The 20,617-nt window shown below is 49.4% G+C and overlaps 1 protein-coding gene across 4 annotated transcripts in view; it reads left to right on the forward strand.

Annotated features, from left to right (window-relative positions):
- The window catches only part of VPS45 (vacuolar protein sorting 45 homolog), a 50,679-nt gene extending 35,881 nt beyond the window's left edge, over positions 1-14,798 (forward strand). For all 4 annotated transcript variants that reach the window (XM_088660049.1, XM_088660050.1, XM_035097764.3 and 1 more), the window contains 2 exons: positions 5,819-5,950; positions 14,006-14,798. In XM_088660049.1, coding sequence (XP_088516175.1) covers positions 5,819-5,950; positions 14,006-14,099 — 226 coding nt within the window. In that variant the 3' untranslated portion in view covers positions 14,100-14,798. The remainder of the gene's footprint in view (positions 1-5,818; positions 5,951-14,005) is intronic.
- The last annotated feature ends 5,819 nt before the right edge of the window (positions 14,799-20,617 follow it).

Genomic DNA, 20,617 nt, shown 5'->3' on the forward strand with positions numbered 1-20,617 from the left:
GGGGTGCTGTGTCTGACCACTTGCCTCCCCTTCCCCAACCCTGAGATAATTCGTGGCAGGCCCAAAACGATCCACAGTTTGCCTCTTGTGAGCTCATAACTCCTTTTCCTTGTTGGCAACTGGAGTGATGAAAGGGCCATGAAACTGTCAGCGGGGCTGCGAAGCCTGGGCACCATTCATGACAAAATGCTCCACCTTCCCCTCTGTCAGATGCATTGGAGTTCTGTACGAAAGAACCACAGAGGGCCAAAGACCCTTCTCCTGAACCTCCTTTTGAGGGCGAGGGGAGCTATTTTCTTTTTAAATAATGGATAAGGAATCCCACTTTAAGGGGGTCAAGTGCAGATTCCCCACCCCACCCCCCCGACCACATGTTTTGCAGGCACCCTCCCATATTCCTTCAGCTTTCACAATGCTTCTTGTTTGCCTGGATCCTGGAATCCTACGAGTTGGAAGGGAACACAAGGGCCATCTGGCCTGACCCCGTTCGCAATGCAGGAATCTTTTGCACAACGTAGGACTCGAACCAACGGCCCTGAGATGAAGAGTCTCACGCTCTACCAACTGTGAGCTCTCGGGACAGAGTGGGGTGTGTGTGTAGGAAGCCCACTTGACACAAAGGTTAGGATCACTGGGGCAGCCCCACCTGTTAGCATTTCACTCCTCCATTGCTGGATGTGTGATTGTTACATCCAGCCCTAAACTGCCTCAGCCCAGTATACCTGAAGGAGCGTCTCCAACTCCATCATTCTGCCCGGACACTGAGGTCCAGCACCGAGGGCCTTCTGGCGGTTCCCTCGTTGCGAGAAGCCAAGTTACAGGGAACCAGGCAGAGTGCCTTCTTGGTGGTGGCACCCGCCCTGTGGAATGCCCTCTCAACAGATGTCAAAGAGGAAAACAACTACCAGACTTTTAGAAGACATCTGAAGGCAGCCCTGTTCAGGGAGGCTTTTAATGTTTAATAGATTACTGTGTTTTATTTTTCTGTTGGAAGCCGCCCAGAGTGGCTGGGGAAACCCAGCCAGATGGGCGGGGTATAAATAATAAATTATTATTATTATTATTATTATTATTATTATTATTATTATTACATCACAGGTCTGTATTTACTTTCTATTTTTTAATAATATTTATTCATTTTACAAGCAAAAACAAACAAACATAAAAACAAACAAACACAAATAGTACTTATAAATTCATAATTTTTCTTAAACAGTGGTATATGACTCCCCTCCATCTGAATTAAATCATCTTCGGCAGTTCCAAAATTCAATAGCCCATCAAAATCTACCTATGAAAAAAAGGATTCTTTAAACTTAACCTATTCTCTGCATTTACACCGGCAGCCTCTAACACTTTCACTAAAAGTTATTAAATATTACATTATTTTCCAAGATATAACTTAAATTTCTTCCAATCTTCCTCCACCTCCTCCTCTTCCCAGTCGCGGAGTCTCCCAGTCAGTTCCATGAAGTCCATCATCTTCATTTGCCAGTCATCTATTGTTGGTATGTCTTGACTCTTCCAATTCTTCGCAAGTAGCAGCTGCGCAGCAGTTGTGGCATACAGAAAGAATGTAATGTCCTTTTGGGGATTTCAGGAGGACAAAGTGCTTCTCCCATAAACAAGATGCTCTCATTAGTCCGCAGTCGCTCCCTCCAGTGCCGACATCAGGTGCTTGCGTGCCGATCATTTCTGGAAGGGAAACAGCTGCTGGCAAAAGAAAGCTGCTTGTTTCCAGGAGCTGAGGACGCCCTCTTGGCGCCTTCGCCCACCTCCCTGCCTTGCAGAGGAGGCGAAAACTGCCCCATCAGCAACATCAGTTTTGTTGCAGTGCTAGAAAACAGAGCTTTTCACGGTGATGCACTTACTTGGAGAGTTTTTATTTTTATTTTTTGCAATCTAGGCTCATTTGGCAGGTGATGAGCGGCCCAAAGTTGCACCCAGCAAGCTTTGTGGCCCGAGTGAGGATTTGAACCCGGATCCCCCCCCCCACCTCAGGCCCTAATCCAAGATGTTAGCCACCCCCACACAACACAATATACAGCCACTCATTCCCTCTCTCCTCCCATACCAGGGATAGCTGCTGGTGCTTTTCAACACCCATGTAGGCCTCTCCTCTGCTGTGAGAAACTGGGGATGCCCTAGTTATATTGCATTTTATTCTTAAAGTAGCGCTTTAGGAGATTCACAGTCGCCTTTTTGTGCTGTTTCCAACACTGACCTTTGGCCGGAACAGCCTGTCTGTTCATTGCGGGACTTCTTAATCTTTCATGGGCGAGGAGGGAATGAGGAACGATCTGGTTTTTTTAAAAAAAATATTTTTTATTCATTTTATAAGAACAAAGCAAGTGTCTGGCAACCGCCCAGGAACCAGCATTTGATAGCGGAAAAGGTCTGTGCTCTGGGGACCCTCTGCTTTTAAAAAGGGATTTTCAAAGTCTGCCGTGAAAGAATCATAGAGTTGGAAGAGACCACAAGGGCCATCCAGTCCAACCCCCTGCCAAGCAGGAAACACACCATCAAAGCATTCTTGACATATGCCTGTCAGGCTCTGCTTAAAGAGCAAAGAAGGAGACTCCACCACACTCCTTGGTAGCAAATTCCACTGTCGAACAACTCTTACTGTCAGGAAGTTCTTCCTAATGTTTAGGTGGAATCTTCCTTCTTGTCTGCTTCTCTGGAGCAGCAGAAAACAACCTTTCTCTCTCCTCTATATGACATCCTTTTATATATTTGAACATGGCTGTCATATCACCCCTTAACCTTCTCTTCTCCAGGCTAAACATACCCAGCTCCCTAAGCCGTTCCTCATAAGGCATTGTTTCCAGGCCTTTGACCATTTTGGTTGCCCTCCTCTGGACACGTTCCAGCTTGTCAGTATCCTTCTTGAACTGTGGTGCCCAAAACTGGACACAGTATTCCAGGTGAGGTCTGACCAGAGCATTATTATTATGTTGTTGTTGTTGTTTATTCAGTTTGCATCCTGCCCTTAAACTGCGCAACTCATTGCCACAAGAGGCAGCGATGGCCACCCGCTTGAACTGCTTTAAAAGCAGATAGGGAAAATTCACAAGGCAGGAGGAAGCTCCAATCCCAAATGGGGTTCAAAACACATCTGGAGAACTGACCCGGGAGGTGTGTGGTTGAGATGCAGGCATTTAGGAAGGGCTCGCGACGTTAAAATTCGGAATTTGCATCTATGCCAAATGATGTTTGAGAACGTTGCTGTGCGATTCAGGCCTCTGGGCCTGAATCTTTGAATGGGCTGAAGTTGCTAACCTGTGTGGAACGGGAGCATGAAAGAGATGTGGGGTTGTTTGTGGGGGTGCATGTTTGGATTTCATGCTCCCTGCATCCTCCTGGCCACTAAAATGAGTAAGCATTCCTGTGACATCGGCTGTAACAAAACCTGTTCGTGTGTGTGTGTGTGTGTGTGTGTGTGTGTTTAGGGGGAAGCACACCCATATTGCGGTGGGGGGGGCAGGTCTGACCATCTGATCGAGCTCCCCCATCCTTCGAAAGCTGGCGGACTTCATCAGTTACAAGAGACAGCTTGGGGGACGGGTTTTTCCTTTTAATTATTAAACAAAAAAAACAAAACAAAAAACCAAGCATCTGTCCGTCTCTCTCTGTGTGTGTGTGTCATTGGATCTGGTTGCCCCAGTTCTTGGGGATCTGAGCAGGCACGGGGCGGGGGGGATGGGACGGGACTCTCATCTGTGTTTCCAGGGGGTGGAGAGAGGGGAGAAAGTATTTGACACCTTTCCCTTCCCTTTCTGGGACAATGCAAAGAAACTGGGAGGCAAGAGGACAAGGCGGGGGGCACAGACTGGACACACACACACACCCTGCATTTTTGCCACTTCGGGGTGCAACTCTGTGGCAAAGCACCTGATTGGCACACATGAAAACCCCAAATTCATCCCCAGTGGCATAAGATCCTAGAGTTGGAAGGGACCCCCAGAGGTCTTCTAGTCCAACGCCCTGCGATGCATCTCAAAGTCAGTTTAGGCAAGCCCCCCCCCCACCTGAAACCCTGGAGTTGCTGCCAGTCAGTGCAGTCAATACTGAGATAGATGGACCCAATGGTCCCACTCCTCAGCATAAGAGTGCCTGGGGAAACCCAGCCAGATGGGCAGGGTATTGTTGTTGTTGTTGTTGTTGTTGTTGTTGTTGTTGTCATCGTGGTTGTTATGGCAGCTTCTTGTGTTCTTTTTTTTGGTGGGAGGGGTAATTTGTCTGTGTGAACTTCTGACCCCTTGCCGATCGCTTTGCTGTTTCCAAATATCTCCGCTTTACAGCTCTCCCTGTTTCCTGGAAGCCTTTCTGCTTCCTCTTATGCATGCAAACGCTCTCACCCCACCCTGCTCCTTTCACATCCTGTTTTGATCATACTATTGTAGAGTTGGAAGGGACCCTGGGGGTCATCCAGTCCACTCCCCCCCACACGCTATGCAGGAATCCACACAAACGTATCCCGCACAATATACCCAAATTGTCGCACTAAATTGAAGCCACCCGATGTAAACTCAAAAGCAACACTAGTTTCTTTTCCCAGATAATCTTAACATCCTCCAGAAGCTGAGATGCATATTCGTTTGCCTATACAGCATATAACAACTAGTTGTTGTTGTTTGTTGTTGTTTAGTCGTTTAGTCGTGTCCGACTCTTTGTGACCAGAGCACGCCAGGCACTCCTGTCTTCCACTGCCTCCCGCAGTTTGGTCAGACTCGTATTGATAGCTTCGAGAACACTGTCCAGCCATCTCGTCCTCTGTCGTCCTCTTCTCCTAGTGCCCTCAATCTTTCCCAACATCAGGGTCTTTTCCAGGGAGTCTTCTCTTCTCATGAGGTGGCCAAAGTCTTGGAGCCTCAGCTTCACGATCTGTCCTTCCAGTGAGCACTCAGGGCTGATTTCCTTCAGAATGGATAGGTTTGATTTCCTTCAGAATGGATAGGTTTGATATATCAACTAAGCTATGGTTTATCAAGCAATGATTTGTCAAACCGCGGTTGGCTTGATTGGCCAAATCCTATCCAGTGGCAAACCAGTGGTTTATTTAACTGGCAGCAAGCCGCAACCTGAAACCATGGTTTGCTGTTGGCCTACAAAACCTTGGTTTGCTTTATTGATTCATTAGATACGGCCCTTCATCATACAATCTCAGGGCGGTTCACAAAGTAAGAATCCCAGGCAAAAGCACAAATAAATAGTTAAAAGAAAAACAACCGAACAATACTCCCAAACACAATTATAATATTAAACAGCCAAAGGTTTGGTTGTACGGATTGGTGTTTTGTATAACTCTAACACTCTTCACTGTGGTTTGTTTGGCCCCCCTGTTCCTGACACCTGCCAAGCTTTCCAAGGGTTTTGTCTTTGGAAAAACAAACCATGGTGTGTTTGATCATCTGTGGAATTGCTCTTAGTTAGCTCGCCGTTTCTTGAGCAAAATATGGTTTATCATTGCGGGTCAGACGATGGTCTCGCCGCTTAATGCGGGGTGGGCAGGCTGGTCTGGCGGGAAGGTATTCTGGGCCCCAAAAGCCATTTCAGGCAGGCTTCCTGAACCTGGTACCCTTTCGGCCAGGGTTTTCCCCAAGACTACAACTCCCATCATACTTAGCAAGCAGGACCAGTGGATGATGGGATTTGTAGTCCAAAAGCAGCTGAAGACCCAAGTTTTGGGAAACCCGGCTCTAGACATTGCTGGACTCCAACTGGACTCTTCCTTCCGGATTTTTCGGTCCTTAAGACGTTAGTCTCAATTGCCTCCACAAACGACACTCTTTCTCTCTTCCTCCCTCCGTCACAGGCCTCAAGACATCATTGTGTTCATGATTGGAGGAGCCACGTACGAGGAGGCGCTGACCGTTTACAACTTGAACCGCACAACCCCCGGGGTCCGGATCGTGCTGGGCGGGACCACCATCCACAACACAAAGAGGTGAGCAGTACTCCGAGTCTCCCTTCAACTGGGTCTTGCTCAGAGTAGACCTATGGAAATGAATGGGCCTCGCTTAGTCCTGCCCATTTTCTTCAGCTAACAGCCTCACACGTCATCGCGGCACCGAGAAGGTCAACTTGGTTTCTTGCGCTCGAAAGAAGAAGCTGTGCCGCCTACCAGGGGTGGGGGTAGTCGTGGGGGCAGGGGAGGCAGCGAGAGTTTTCCTTTTGAGTGAGATGCCCGTTGCAGAGACAGCCCTCTGACCCAGACCCCAGACTTAAATATCTCCCCGAAAGTGGGTTACAAAGGCAAGTCTGTATTAACCCACATTTTGCTCTGCCAAATCCTGATGAAATTAGCTAAAATTAGCCCCTCCACCCACCGTCTCCAGATCTTTTCTCTATCTCTCCCCCCCCCACACACACACTCAACAAATTATTGAGTTGACTTGTTTAGCCCAAGAGTAGTGGTTGGGGGTGCAATCTGGAGCCCCCGCCCCAGAAATGGTCAGACGTCTGCTCCCAGCAGCCAGCAATATGGCCAGCAGACAGGAAGGAGGATGGGAATCGAGAGCCTGACAACTTCCGGACGCTGTGCCCCACCTCCCCGTTTGGAAAGGGCCAGGCAAGATGGGGCCAATGGTTTGACCCCGTGGGAGGCAGCTTCCTGTGTTTCCAAATTGTCCCGAGACCCGTCTAGCCGAGTACCCATAATGCTGTTATACAAACTGATGGTTTCGGCTGTGCATGGAAGACTCTGTGCAGTTCTAGTTGCCCCACCTGAAAAGGGACATCGAAGAGCTGGGAAAAGTTCAGAGAAGGGGAACCCGAATGATGGAGGAGAAGGAGCGACACCCCTACAAGGGTTTGGAGCTTTTCAGTTTGGAGAAAAGGCAAGGAAGAGGCAATAAGATATAAGCAGTTTATAAAATGATGCAAGGCATGGAGAAAGCAAATAGAGAAAGGTTTTTTTTGCTAAAACCAGGACTTGCGGGGACCCAGTGAAGCTGAATGTTGGGAGATTCAGGATAGATAAAAGGAAGTCCTCCTTCCTGCAGCAGAGTTAAACTGCGGAACTCCTTGCCACAGGAGGCATCTACTTGGATGGCCTTTTTTAAAAAAGAGGATTGGGCAAATTCATGGAGGAGGAGAGGGCTACAAGCCACAATAACTGTACTCTGCCTCCACAGTTATGCTCAGATGAGACCTGCTGGGGCAGGTGGCCCAAGTCATGTCCATTAATGTCAATGGGACTACTCTGGAGTAGGACTAGCAACAGAGTCAAGACTATCCCATTTAAGCTCAAGGAAAAACTGGGGAGGTTTTCTTATTTGTTTACAAATGAAATACTGCGGGAAAATGACTGTAAGGAGAAAGTTGGGGGAGAGGGTTAAAAAGTCAGGAGAGGGGCCCATCTATTAAATCCCACAGATATTTCACTATAGTGGACTTTGTGCATCCCCAAGCGATTTGCAAATATTTTATGCAAAGCAATGGATAAATAAGACCAAAATCCCCTACCATAAACTACGCTCCCCATGAGAGTGAGCAATAGAGATGATCAATGGCTGCAAGGGAAATATATTAAGAAAACGAGTCGCTGGGTTTTTTATAACATACAGATTCCAGGTTACCTAAATGTACTTAGCTCTGTACAGAACCTTGCACCTGTAGCCCCAGAGACGCGAGTTCAAATCCTGAGCCTTTCACACACAATAACTGATTTGGTGTTAAGGCACAAATAATGATCAAACTACAAATAATGTATACTAAATCACGATGCACGTGAAAATATGAAACAAGACCAAAATACAGTGCAGATTCTTAAATAACGCATTGAGATGGACTGAAATAATAACTAGTTAAACTTTAATTCAGCCCTTTATTCAGTAGCATGAGGACTGGAATCTTACTTTGTGTTTAGCGGAAGGCCTGACTCAGTTTCCTGCAAGGTGATGTCTGGAGGTTTAGAGGAAGGCTTTTTAGTTTGGAAAAAGGTTGAGCGAGAGGCAACAAGAGGGAGCTTCAATACTCGCAGGTGAGGTGACTGCCGGTGAAGTCTGATCTGCCTTCCCACTGCTCTCTGAGGCTCCTCTCCCCGTCCCTTCCCCAGAAATCTAAGGCTCCGCCGTCTTGTCTCTCGTGGCTCTGCCCTCTTCTGGTACGGGGAGACCAGCGGGGAGGAGAGCTAGTTGCAGCAGGATGGGGAGACCTGGCTTCTTCAGCAGCCTGCCTCATCTCTGCTTCTTGCCCCCAGTCCTCTCCAGCCTCTGCCTCTGATCCTGAACTGCTCTCTGCCACCAACTCTCCCTGCTCACTCAGGCCTGTTGCCTTTTCAGCTTCCGACACCTCCTCCTCCCAGTCTTCTTCCTCTTCTCCTTCGGGGGTTCCCCAGTTGGTGCCTCCATCCCCTCCTCAGCATCCAGCCAGTCCATGACACCCTGTCCATCACAGCTTCCTCTTCCTCCTCAGCAGCATGAGTTGTAGAACTCAGCAAGGAGGAGGAGGAAGAAGAAGATGGGGACAAAACTAGAATGAGTTGGCTCCACATCCCGCCTCTCATTGGCTCTGGCTCCTCCTCTCATTGGCTCTTCCTCCTCCTCTCATTCGCTCTTGCTCCTCCTCTCATTGGCTCTTGCTCCTCCTTTCATTGGCTCTTGCTCCTCCTCTCATTGGCTCTTGCTCCTCCTCTCATTGGCTCTTGCTCCTCCTCTCATTGGCTCCTGCTCCTCCTCTCGTTGCCTCTGGCTCCTCCTCCTGTAGCCTCTGGCACCACATCCTGTCAGGCTCCCTCGCTTCTGCCTCATCAGTCCCTATGACTTGCCAGCCGCCGCCGCCGCCCCTGCTCCCCACATAACTTGCAGAGGGGATGAGAGAGAAGGGACACCCCCACCCACATCTGCCCGCTTAATGATGGACTCACATAGAGGATTAGGTTCATTTGGGGAGAAAATGAACCCATTTCTAAAGGGACCCCCCATCTGGTTCTTTTTTGCAGCATAATGAGCAGTAATGACAGGCAGAGTATTAATGGGAGATTCTGTGAGTGTTTAAGATATAATTACAGTCCTTCGCTTTCCCTCTCTCTCCCCCACCGGTCATAACTAATTCTATTTACTGCGCGAACACGACTCTCTCCTTGGAAGACTCTCCTCTGCTCGCCACAGTTTTCTAGGGAAGCCAGAGCTGCCTGCCTCCTTTTTGCCTGGCAAAAAAGGATCTTGCAAGGGGGGCTTGTGCTGTTTTATTTATTACGATTACTTATACCGCACTTTTCAGGATATAAATCCAGTTTTACAAAGGACAGCCTTCTTGTTGAAGGAGCCCTCTGCTTGAAAGCACAATTAAACATTCCTGTCTAAATCAAAACAATGAGGACTAGCAGCTTCCTTTTTTTAAAAAAATGCAGAGATGTAGCTCAGTGGCAGAACACCTGCTTGGCATGCAGAAGGTCCCGGGTTCAATCCCCAATGGCAGACATCTCCCTCGGAAGGTGGTGGACTCTCCTTCATGGGAGATTTTTAAACAGAGTTGGGTGGCCACCTGTCATGGATTATTAGGCTGCGATTCTTGCATTGCATGGGGTTGGACTGGATGACCCTTAGGGGTCCCATTCCAATTCTACAATTCCATGAGTCTTTTTATAGCTTCGAGGCTGGAGAGGAGGCCAGGCAAATCTCCGAGAGAGGTCCTGTTTGCTTACTCTGTTTTCCCGTGTAGAGGAAGCGTCAGCCGTAGTGGGAGGGCGGTTTTTAGGGGGAGCCAGAGTCTGCCACAACTAATCTGGGGGTTGACCCACTTACCCAGTTAGAGGGATAAAACCCGCTTCCTATCCCATCTCGCAACCATCCCCCCTTCTCCCAAGTGCCTTTTAAATACCAGAGTAACTAAAAACACCGACTGATGAGCCCAGCAATAGTGGACAAAATACTTTGTGCTTCATATAGCAATGTATTTATTTAAAAGCATTTTTGTGTGTGATTCCCCCTTGCTGAATATTGCAAACGAATCTCTTGAGCAGTATACAGTCTAGCAAACAAACATATTTCAACCTAAACCAGTAGAAGAGAAATCTAAAGACATACCCAGGGCTACTAGCCACAGTGGCTACCGTCTGCTTCCACAGTCTGGGGCACTAAATGCCTCTGAATAATCCCAGTTTCTGGGGAGAGTTTCTGTTGCACTCACTTCCTGTTGGCGGGCTTCACTTGTGGGGTATCTGATGTGGCCCCTGTGAGGACAGGAGGCTGGACTTTGGCCTGATCCAGCAGCCAGCAGGGCTCCTCTTATGTCCTTACGGAGCCTCCAGGTCCAGACACAGTCTACCTCAATTCCCAAGTTCTTTGGGGCATTTGGCCACAGTGAGAATAGACGGGCCCCCTTTGGCCTGCTCCGTTTAGCAGGGCTCTTCTTGCCTTCTTATCAGATTGTGGAACCTTCTGGAACACTGGCCTGCCTGGTTGGATCTCCATCGGTCATGGACACTTTAGCTGAGATTCCTGCATTGCAGGGGGTTGGACTGGATGACCTCCGAGGGTCCCTTCCGACTCTACAGTTCTGTGATTCTATGAGAGGCTCTGTCTCTGTCTCCCCTCCCCTCCAAGCCCAAGACCTTCCCCCTATCCCACAGTTTGCAACCCTGAAAGTGGAACAGTGGCAGAACCCGCACTTTGGAACTCCCTGCCGATTGACATCAGGCCTTCATTGTAACCTTTATCAGCGCCTGCTAAAAACATTTTTGTTTAGGCAAGGCTACCCAGATATTTATGTGGGTAGGCTTGCCGTGTGTGTGTGTTGTTGTTGTTGTTGTTGTTTACTTTGTTGCTTAAAAAACAATTGTGTGGTTTTTTTAAGTTAAAAAAAAGATTTTTAAAAAAGGTGTTTTCATGGCTTTCCCCCATAATTTTATCGTGCTGTTTTTTTGGTAGCCCACATTGGGGCTGTTGGCTTTTGTTTCTCAAGCGGTATATAAATACTATGTTTTTACGCACAAGCGGTATATCAAAACCCTGAAATACACAAAGCAAAATAAATAACAGGGCACGAGATAACTTCCAGACCAGGTGATCTTTAATTCTCCCCCAACCCTGCAAGCCTCAGCAGGTGAGTCTGTACTTTTTAGGATCCATTACAGGGTTGGGTGTGCAAATAGACATTTTCTGCAAGGCCTTTGTCCCCCTTCTTCTCCTCCTTGTTCCCTTGCGTCTTGCAGCGTCGCCTCTACCTTTCAATCCCTGACCATTTATGCTGCTTGGGGGGTCGGATCCATCAGCCCTGTAGCACTTGCAAGGGATGAGTCATTTTGGCAGAGAATAACTCCGTGTAACCACACTGTTTCAGTAAGCATCCGTGGAGGCGCATATGTTAGCGGCTTCTGTTGCTGCTGTCTTTCTGTGTGTCTGTATATATGTGTGTGTGTGTGTGTGTGTGTTTCTGTTTGTGTATATATAATTTCGCGACCTACAAGAGACTGGATGGGCCCACTTTCTGGTCTGATTCTGCAGGGATCTTCTTCTGCTCTGATGGAACCTCCAGGGCCACAGGCAGTCTATCTCGATTCCTAGGCTCTCGGGGGTATTTAGCCACTGGAAGAACAGGAGGCTGGACTGGATCTCCAGATTCAGAGTCAGCCTATCTAACACTGGTCCTGGAATACCTACCGGTACATTGGCTCCCAGTACGTTTCCGAGCATAATTCAAAGTCTTGGTGCTGACCTTTAAAGCCCTAAACGGCCTCAGTCCAGTATACCCGAAGGAGTGTCTCCACCCCCATCGTTCAGCCCGGACACTGAGGTCCAGCGCTGAGGGTCTTCTGGCGGTTCCCTCACTGCGAGAAGCGAAGTTACAGGGAACCAGGCAGAGGGCCTTCTCAGTGGTGGCACCTACCCTGTGGAACGCCCTCCCACCAGAGGTCAAAGAGAACAACAATTACCAGACCTTTAGAAGGCATCTTAAGGCAGCCCTTTTTAGGGAGCTTTTAATGCTTGACTTTTTATTATGTTTTTAATATGCGCTGGAAGCCTCCCAGAGTGGCTGGGGAAACCCAGCCAGATGGGTAGGGTATTATTATTATTATTATTATTATTATTATTATTATTAGTTATGAGGGTTATTTGGCCACTGGTAGAACAGGAGGCTGGGCTAGACACCTCTTGACATTCAGAAACAAATTTTGGAGGAGGACGGAGCCACTAAATTCGTACTGGGGGCAGGAGCAAGTTAAGCCTGAACAGTTCAGGCCCCTCAACCCCATAACCCAAGACCGTTCCTCGGCCATCCTTACCATTTGCCTACTTGTAAACCAAAAGCCCTTTCAGAAGAAGAGAGGAAACCCTGATTCTTCCTTAAGTGGGTTTTTATAAGTCTCTGGTGGGCGTGAAACGCTTTGGATATGCCGTGATTTCTAGCCTGTCCTAGAGGAGACTCTTGTTGCTTCAGTGCAAGGAGAGTCTGAGATCCGCAGGTCAGCCTGTTTGGGTACCACTGCAGACAGAAGCGCGTCTTGAATTGGTGGGGTTCAGGTTGTGTGAAACGGCACCGCAGCCCCCTTTGCGAGGCCAAATTCCTTCTGACGCCACGAGCCTGTTCTGAGCACTGGGCGTCAGTGAAAAAGCCCGCTGTTTTTCTCACAACAAGCGTCCGAGGCTGCTTGTGGCAGGCCAGAGGCCAGACGAGCGCGGGGGCTTCCCTTCTCCAGGGGCCAAAGGTTGTGGGCCCCACGTCATCTCGTGACGCATCTTTGGCACGGGAGGACTTTTCCCGACCAGCTCGGTGGAAACAGGAGAGCAAAAGGCGTTTCCTGGCTTTGTGACTGAGAGAGAAGGGGAGGCGGAAGAGGATGCCCGGCTGGTGCATGGCAGCCGTGGAAAAGGCAAATCCCAGGCCAGGAAAGGAAGTGGAAATAAAACTGTCGATATCGTTAATGCCGTTATCCAAATCGAAGGCGTGACTTTTCAGTTTGGAGGAAAGGCGAGTAAAAGGGGACACGACGGATGTTTACAAAATTATGCATGGTTTGGGGAAAGTGGACAGAGAACATTCCCCCTCTCATAATACTGGAACTCTAGTGAAGCTGAATGTTGGGTGGTTTAGGACAGATTTTTTAAAAGTCCGTAGTTAAACTGTGGAACTCACTGCCACAGGAATCGCTTGGATCCTGCTTGCAGGTTTCACACTGGGGCATCTGGGTGGCCCCTATGAGAAAAGGATGCTGGACTGATCCTGCAGCGAGGCTCTTCTGATGTTCTTATGGAGCCTCCAGCTCCAGAGGCAGTCTATCACGACCCCCAGTTTCTTGGGGGCACTTGGCCACTGTGAGAACAGGATGCTGGACTGGATGGGACCATTGGCCTGTTCCAGCTGGTTCTTCTTGCGATTTTAGGAAATGCCCCCTTTACACTTGTGGGATAGGGTGAGATTGAAGGCACCGGGAGAAACATTCATTTTCATCAGAAGGGGCGAAAGTGTGAGTGCATTGTGGGGGCAGGGGCAGCCTCAATCCTGCGGTGTGTTTGAGTTCCCCCAGCATTTCAGCGCCTGCTCCGTATGTGGGCAGCTCACAAAAACACAGCCAGCCGCTTCACTGTGTGACAAGGATTAATTAAATCGACGTGGGATGCTCCGAGGACGTGTCTTTCTGGAGAGCTGCTGAAAGGGGGGGGGTTGGCAGGGCGGGGGGGGATGGTTGAAGACACCACAGAGCAACCCATGAGACCTTTCGGTGGTGCCTCATTTCAGGGCGACTCAGCCCTCCTCCATCTCTCGGGGTGGCAGCCAAGCGATTATTAGAGATTTAGGTGCTGTGCTCTGCTGTGGACTGAGACATTTTGCTTGCCCAAAGAGGGGTGGGCAATGTTGCTTCTCTCCCCCCCCCCCAAAAAAAGAGAGAGATAGGATGCACATCCAAGCTCAGCCAAATTATTCTGGCATGGAGAAAATCTCACGAGTTCCTGCAGAGCTGGGAAACCTTTCCGCTCTTGCTTGTTGGCCGTAATTGCCAACTCATTGGGGCGCCTTCCTTTAACTCCCTGCCGCTGTTTCCCTTTTCTCTCTCCAGCTTCCTAGAAGAGGTCTCGGCTTCCGGCTTCCGCGGACGAGGCACGGACAGCTCCCAGGGGCCGGCGAGGGCAGCATCCAGGAGGCTGAACTGATGGCCCCTTTTTCGTCATTTCTGACCGACCATTCCAGGCTATTTACCATCTGTTGTCCGTTGACACCCGCGAACTCACCCACCTGAAACTCCAGAAAAGCACTTTAGCAGACCATGCTTACCTGTTGCCGAAAAGTATGGGGCAGGCACGCTCTCTCCTTACAGGACCAAGCCATGGGGTCCTTTCCCCCCACCCCAAAAGGCTCAATCGAGATCTTAAGGAGAAAGAGAAGGACCCTTTCCCCCCACCCTAAAAGGCTCAATCGAGATCTTAAGGAGAAAGAGAAGGACCCTTTCCACCCCACCCCCCAGCTCTCACATTGCATGAGAGTGGTTTGCCTCTTTTCCAGACTTATTTACCTTCTCCCCCACCCCCACCCTGTGCCCCAGAATAACCCACCCCCAGAGAAAAATGGCGTTGGCCCCAATAAAAGGAAGTTGCAATTCTTCTACCAGAGAGCGTTGCTGTTTCCCCCCCTGCTTTCGACGGAGGAGTAGATAAGATCATAGAATCACAGTTGGGACCCCAGGGATCATCTAGTCCAGAGGTCAGCAGGGGGCCAGTCCACTGTCCCTCAGACCTTATGGGGGGCCGGACTATATTTTTTTTTGGGGGGGGGAGAATGAATGAATTCCTATGCCCCACAAATAACCCAGAGATGCATTCTAAATAAAAGGACACATTCTACTCATGTAAAAACACGCTGATTCCTGGACTGTCCACAGGCTGGATTGAGAAGGCGATTGGGCCGGATCCGACCCCCGGCTCTTAGTTTGCCTACCCATGATCTAGTCCAACCCCCTGTGATGTGGGAATGCGTAGCTGTTCCATATGGGAACCGAACCTGCAACCTTGGCGTTCTCAGCACCAGGCTTGCAGGGAAGAGGGGTTCTGATGTTTTAGGGAGGGCAGGGACAACCTTTGGGGGTCCTCCAGATGTTTCCGGACTCCTAGCCCATCATTCTCCCTGACCATTGACTGTGACGGTTGCAAGGGCTGATGGGAGTTGGAATCAGGCCCATCCAGGCCAGCACCCTGTTCCCACAGTTGTCCCCCCCAGATGCATCCCTCCCTCCTGTTGTTCCCGGCTACGGGTCTTATTCAGAGGCGAGCGGCTTCCCTCGGGGACTCATCTGGCCAGGCCAGGTCAAAGGCTGGGGCTTACCATTGTCCTTGGAGACTGCAGCCATCGATAGCTGCGACCCTGCTTTCGAATCTGCCTTATCAAGGAGCCTTGGGGGATGACACAGTGGGCATCCCCTGCGTAGCTGCTTATTTAGTTTGCTTTCCTCTAAGGAGGGAGGGGTAGTCAGAGCTGAGGCCATTCGCTTGAGTGCGGTCATAACACAAGAGCGGGACAGGAAACAGAAAGTCCTCCTTCACGCAGCGCAGAGTTAAACTGTGGAACTCTCTCCCACAGGAGGCAGTGATGGCCGCCAGCTTAGAAGCCTTGAAAAGAGTATTAGGCAAATTTGTGGAGGGGGAAAGAGTTATCAATGGTGGTGGTGGTTAATAATAATAATAATAATAATAATAATAATAATAATAATAATAATAATATACAGGGAGCCACTGCAGAGAAGGCCCCGTTCTCGTGTTGCCACCCTCCGGACCTCTCCAGGAGGAGGCACACGAAGGAGGGCCTCAGAAGATGATCTCAGGGTCCGGGTAGGTTCATACGGAAAGAGGTGGTCTTTGAGGTATTGCAGTCCTGAGCTGTTTAAGGCTTTCTAGGTCAAAACCAGCACTTTGAATTGGGCCAGGAAACTAAGTGGTAGCCAGTGCAGTCGGACCAGGATCGGTGTATTAGGCTCACACCGTCTTGCTGGCCGCTGAATTCTGCACCAGCTGAAGTTTCCAAACTGTCTTCAGAGGCAGCCCTACATATAACACATTGCAGTAATCTAACCTTGAGGTTACAAGAGCATAGACAACAGTAGTTAGGCTATCCCTGTCCAGATAGGGGCGTAGCTGGGCCAGCAGCCCAAGCTGATGGCAGGCACTCTGGGCCACTGAGACCACCTGAGCCTCGAGCAACAGCAAAGGATCCAGGAAGACCCCCAAGCTGCGAACCTGTTCCTTCAGAGGAAGTGTGACCCCCCCACAAAAGACTCCTGGGAACTGTAGTTCACACACACACACACACACACACACACACCCCGTGGCGCTAAATTTCCCAGCAACCCTAACAAACTACAGGCTACAGGATTCTTTGAGGGGAAGTCATTTGCTACCATAGAGTTGTAGAATTGGAAGGGACCAACAAGGGTCTTCTAGTCCAGCCCCCTGCAATGCAGGAACCACAGCTGAGGGAAAAGGGAGGAATTGTTCTTTGCTTGCATACGTGGCCCTTGTGGCTGTGCCTGCTGGTCGTGCAATGGCGAGCCCTTTGCTCCTGGGATTTGGTCCCATTTCTGACACCGAAAAAGAAGAATTTTCCGGGGAACCTACTAAGCGGTAATTGGAACTTTATTTGGGGGAATTAATGAGTCAGATCAAATTAACCAGCTCGTAATCCCCTCTGGTGATTTAATTTTTTATTTTATTTTAAATCCTCCCTCCCTCCCTCTCTCTTCCTCTCGTCCATGCAAGAAATGGATCCATTCGTACTGGAAGCCCTATGACATGGCGAGCTCACCACTATGGATTAGGCCTGGGTGGCGGAGGGGGTGGCAAGGGACCATGAGAGCAAGAAAGAAATGAGACGGCTCTGCAGGGCTTTTAAATATGAAATCCCTCCCCCTTTCACCGTGTTTGTTGGGAATTAAGCTTCCTAAAGCCCACCCACGACTTCCGGCTGGTCTTGACACTGTGGGATTCTACTTAGCAGGAGGGATGAAAACTGGGAGCCACAACAACTCCCTTTCCGCTCGTGCCTGGATTTAAAATGGCCTCCTCTGGCCTTAGGAGCCAGACGTGGCCCTGCAAGGCTCTCAATGTGGCCCTCAATACTCTTCGCCTGTCCTGGCCCTCGCCTCCCTGGCTTCACGGGCCCTCCTTCAATGTCTTTGCCCCAGAAAGTCAGCCTGGATAATGACCAGGGGGGATGAGAATGGGAGATACGATCCCACCATATCTAGGGGTGGGGAAATTGTTATTATTGTTTAGTCGTTTAGTCGTGTCTGACTCTTTGTGTCCCCATGGACCAGAGCACACCAGGCACTCCTGTCTTCCACTGCCTCCCGCAGTTTGGTCAGACTCATGTTGGTAGCTTCGAGAACACTGTCCAACCATCTCATCCTCTGTCGTCCCCTTCTCCTAGTGCCCTCCATCTTTCCCAACATCAGGGTCTTTTCCAGGGAGTCTTCTCTTCTCATAAGGTGGCCAAAGTCTTGGAGCCTCAGCTTCAGGATCTGTCCTTCCAGTGAACACTCAGGGCTGATTTCCTTCAGAATGGATAGGTTTGATCTTCTTGCAGTCCATGGGACTCTCAAGAGTCTCCTCCAGCACCATAATTCAAAAGCATCAATTCTTTGGCGATCAGCCTTCTTTATGGTCCAGCTCTCACTTCCATACATCACTACTGGGGAAACCATAGCTTTAACTATACGGACCTTTGTCGGCAAGGTGATGTCTCTGCTTTTTAAGATGCTGTCTAGGTTTATCATTGCTTTTCTCCCAAGAAGCAGGCATCTTTTAATTCCGTGACTGCTGTCACCATCTGCAGTGATCATAGAACCCAAGAAAGTAAAATCTCTCACTGCCTCCATTTCTTCCCCTTCTATTTGCCAGGAGGTGATGGGACCAGTGGCCATGATCTTGGTTTTTTTGATGTTGAGCTTCAGACCATATTTTGCGCTCTCCTCTTTCACCCTCATTAAAAGGTTCTTTAATTCCTCTTCACTTTCTGCCATCAAGGTTGTGTCATCAGCATATCTGGGGTTGTTGATATTTCTTCTGGCAATCTTAATTCCGGCTTGGGATTCACCCAGTCCAGCCTTTCGCATGATGACTTCTGCATATAAGTTAAATAAGCAGGGAGACAATATACAGCCCTGTCGTACTCCTTTCCCAATTTTGAACCAATCAGTTGTTCCATATCCAGTTCTAACTGTAGCTTCTTGTCCCCCATAGAGATTTCTCAGGAGACAGATGAGGAATAGATGGGGAATAGCCCACCCTATTGAGATGTGCCTTTATTGATTATTGATTGTTTATTGATTATTGATCATTATTTTCGGAGAAGGATTTGAAAAAGCTCCAGTTTAACCCAGGCATTTTAACTCAGCAACTCTCCCTGGCAACCTCATAAATGCCAGAGAAGAATGTTTTTAACTCTCCCCTCCTTGGGCTTCCAGCAACTGGGATTTCAGAAGCATTAGCATGGAGGAACCGTGTCGCCATTGTGACCGGAGTAGCCATTGAAAGCCTTCTCCTCCATGAATTTGTCCCGTGATGCTGGGGGCTGTCTTGGTACTCCCCAAAGGTCTAAGGACCCCCCAGACCAAGATCTTATGCTTTGAGCAGGACCCATATCCAATGGCCTAAATTCTACCTCTCTGCCCAAGCAATCTTGAGCAGCAAGGACTGGGTGTGGGTGTGTGAATGGAGCAGGTACCAGGATGCCCCAATTAAATTCCTTTTTATTTTGTCTGCGAGTTTTGCGGGGGTGGGAGGAAGCAAGGTGTCAAGAGATAGATGCGAGTAGATGATAGCACCAGCGACATTTGCAACCCCGCAGGCCAGCAGGGAGAGAGAGACTGGCTTGACTTGAGCAAAAGATATTTTGGTAACCGGTGATTATCCGGAGAATCGGAGAACGAAACTGCAACATGGGGACGCAGCGTGTGTGAATAGGATGTTCCAGGACAGAAGAACAGAGGCAGATAATAACGGCTTTCGATAGGGAACATCTCTCTGCCTTCCATTCTCAATGCAACACACCCACCAGGCATTTCAAGGTCGCTTTCTCCAGCCTGCCTCTTGGATTTAGTGAGACTTCCTCGGTGTGTAGCAAAATGCAAACAAGGCTCCTTGCTTTTCTGTTTATTTTCCCTCCTGTTCATTGTTCCGTGGCCTCTGGGAGAGGGGATGTTCCCAGGCCGGGTCCAAGGCTGCGAGATTTTGCCACACACACAATGCAACTCCGTGAGACGCTGGCTCTTGTTTTGTTGTTGAAAGAACCAGCTAATTCCGGCCATATCTGGGGCTTGGCATGTTCTGTGACGGTGCAAGAAACCCAGTAGCTGGGGGTTTGGGTGGGTGGTAGCATCCTGAGAACCTCCACTTTTGTTAGTGGGGAAAGGGGAACCAAGTTTCCAGTCCCGGAGAGTGTGGATGTACTGTAAGCTTTGGGGTTGCAGTGACAATGCTTGCTGAAACCTCAAGTCATGCTAATGGAGGCAGAAATTGGACAGAGCGATATGCCATAACTCAGCGAGGGAGCACATCTCATTTGCACACAAAAGGTCTTGGGTTCAAACGCCAGCATCTCCCAAGCAGGAAAGAGTCCCTGCCTTGAAACCCTCTGGAGAGCCACTGCCAGTCAGTGCAGGCAACATTGGCCCAAAGGGAGCAATGGGCAGCTGTAGAAGGCAGCTCCCTCTTTGAACCAGCCCTTTAATTCAGAACCATGAGGACTAGAATCTTGCTTAATTTGGGGGGCCCACATAGCTCAGTGGGAAAAGTACCTGCTCTGCCTGCAGAACATCCCCAGGTTCGATCCCAGAAGGCAACTCCAGGCAGGGCTGAGAACGCCCCACCTGAACCCCTGAAAGTTGCTGCCAGTCAGTGTAGACAACACTGAGCTTGGTGGATCAAGTCTCTGACTTGGCATGAGGCAGTTTCCTATGTTGGCGTGTCTTGCACTCAGCCCCTGTATGACAGGAGCCGGATCTGGACCTGCCCTCTGCCTCTGAGCATCTTCTATTGGGCTCAGAATGCATCAGGTATTTAAATGATCCCCCCCCCCCGCCTCCTGTCTTCTTTACATCTCTTTCCACCACCACCCTATCCTGACTCAGCTTTGAGGTTGTCCGAATTGCCTGCTGATAATTTATTAGTATTGGGGGGGAGGTAGATTCGGATGACTGAAGCCTCCCCAGGAGTGACCATTGATCTTGCCTTGGGTACACATTGTTACCGCTGTGTGTGTGTGTGTGTGTGTGTGTGTGTGTAGATATAGGGACCCTCCAGACTGGTGTGGGTTGTCCCCCAAGTGTATTTTGAAACATGTCATTGATACAATAATTGCGTGTGTCTGGTGAATTTACGCACGGCTCATAGAATCGTGGTGTTGGAAGGGGCCCCAACGGTCATCTAGTCCAACCCCCTGCAGTGCAGGAATCTTTGCTAGATCATACCTGGCAGACGGCCATCCAGCCTCTGCTTAAAAACCTCCAAGGAAGGAGAGTCCACCACCTCTCCTGGGAGTCTGTTCCAATCAGACCGTCAGAAAGCTCTTCCTGCTGTCGTCCACATCATTAAGAACCTAGGAAGAGGCTGCTGGATCAGGCCAGTGGCCCATCTAGTCCAGCATCCTGTTCTCACAGTGGCTGACCAGATGCAAGCAGGATCCG

The sequence above is a fragment of the Zootoca vivipara genome, chromosome 16 (genome assembly GCF_965207765.1).
Source record: "Zootoca vivipara chromosome 16, rZooViv2.hap1.1, whole genome shotgun sequence".
Classification (NCBI taxonomy): Eukaryota; Metazoa; Chordata; class Lepidosauria; order Squamata; family Lacertidae; genus Zootoca; species Zootoca vivipara.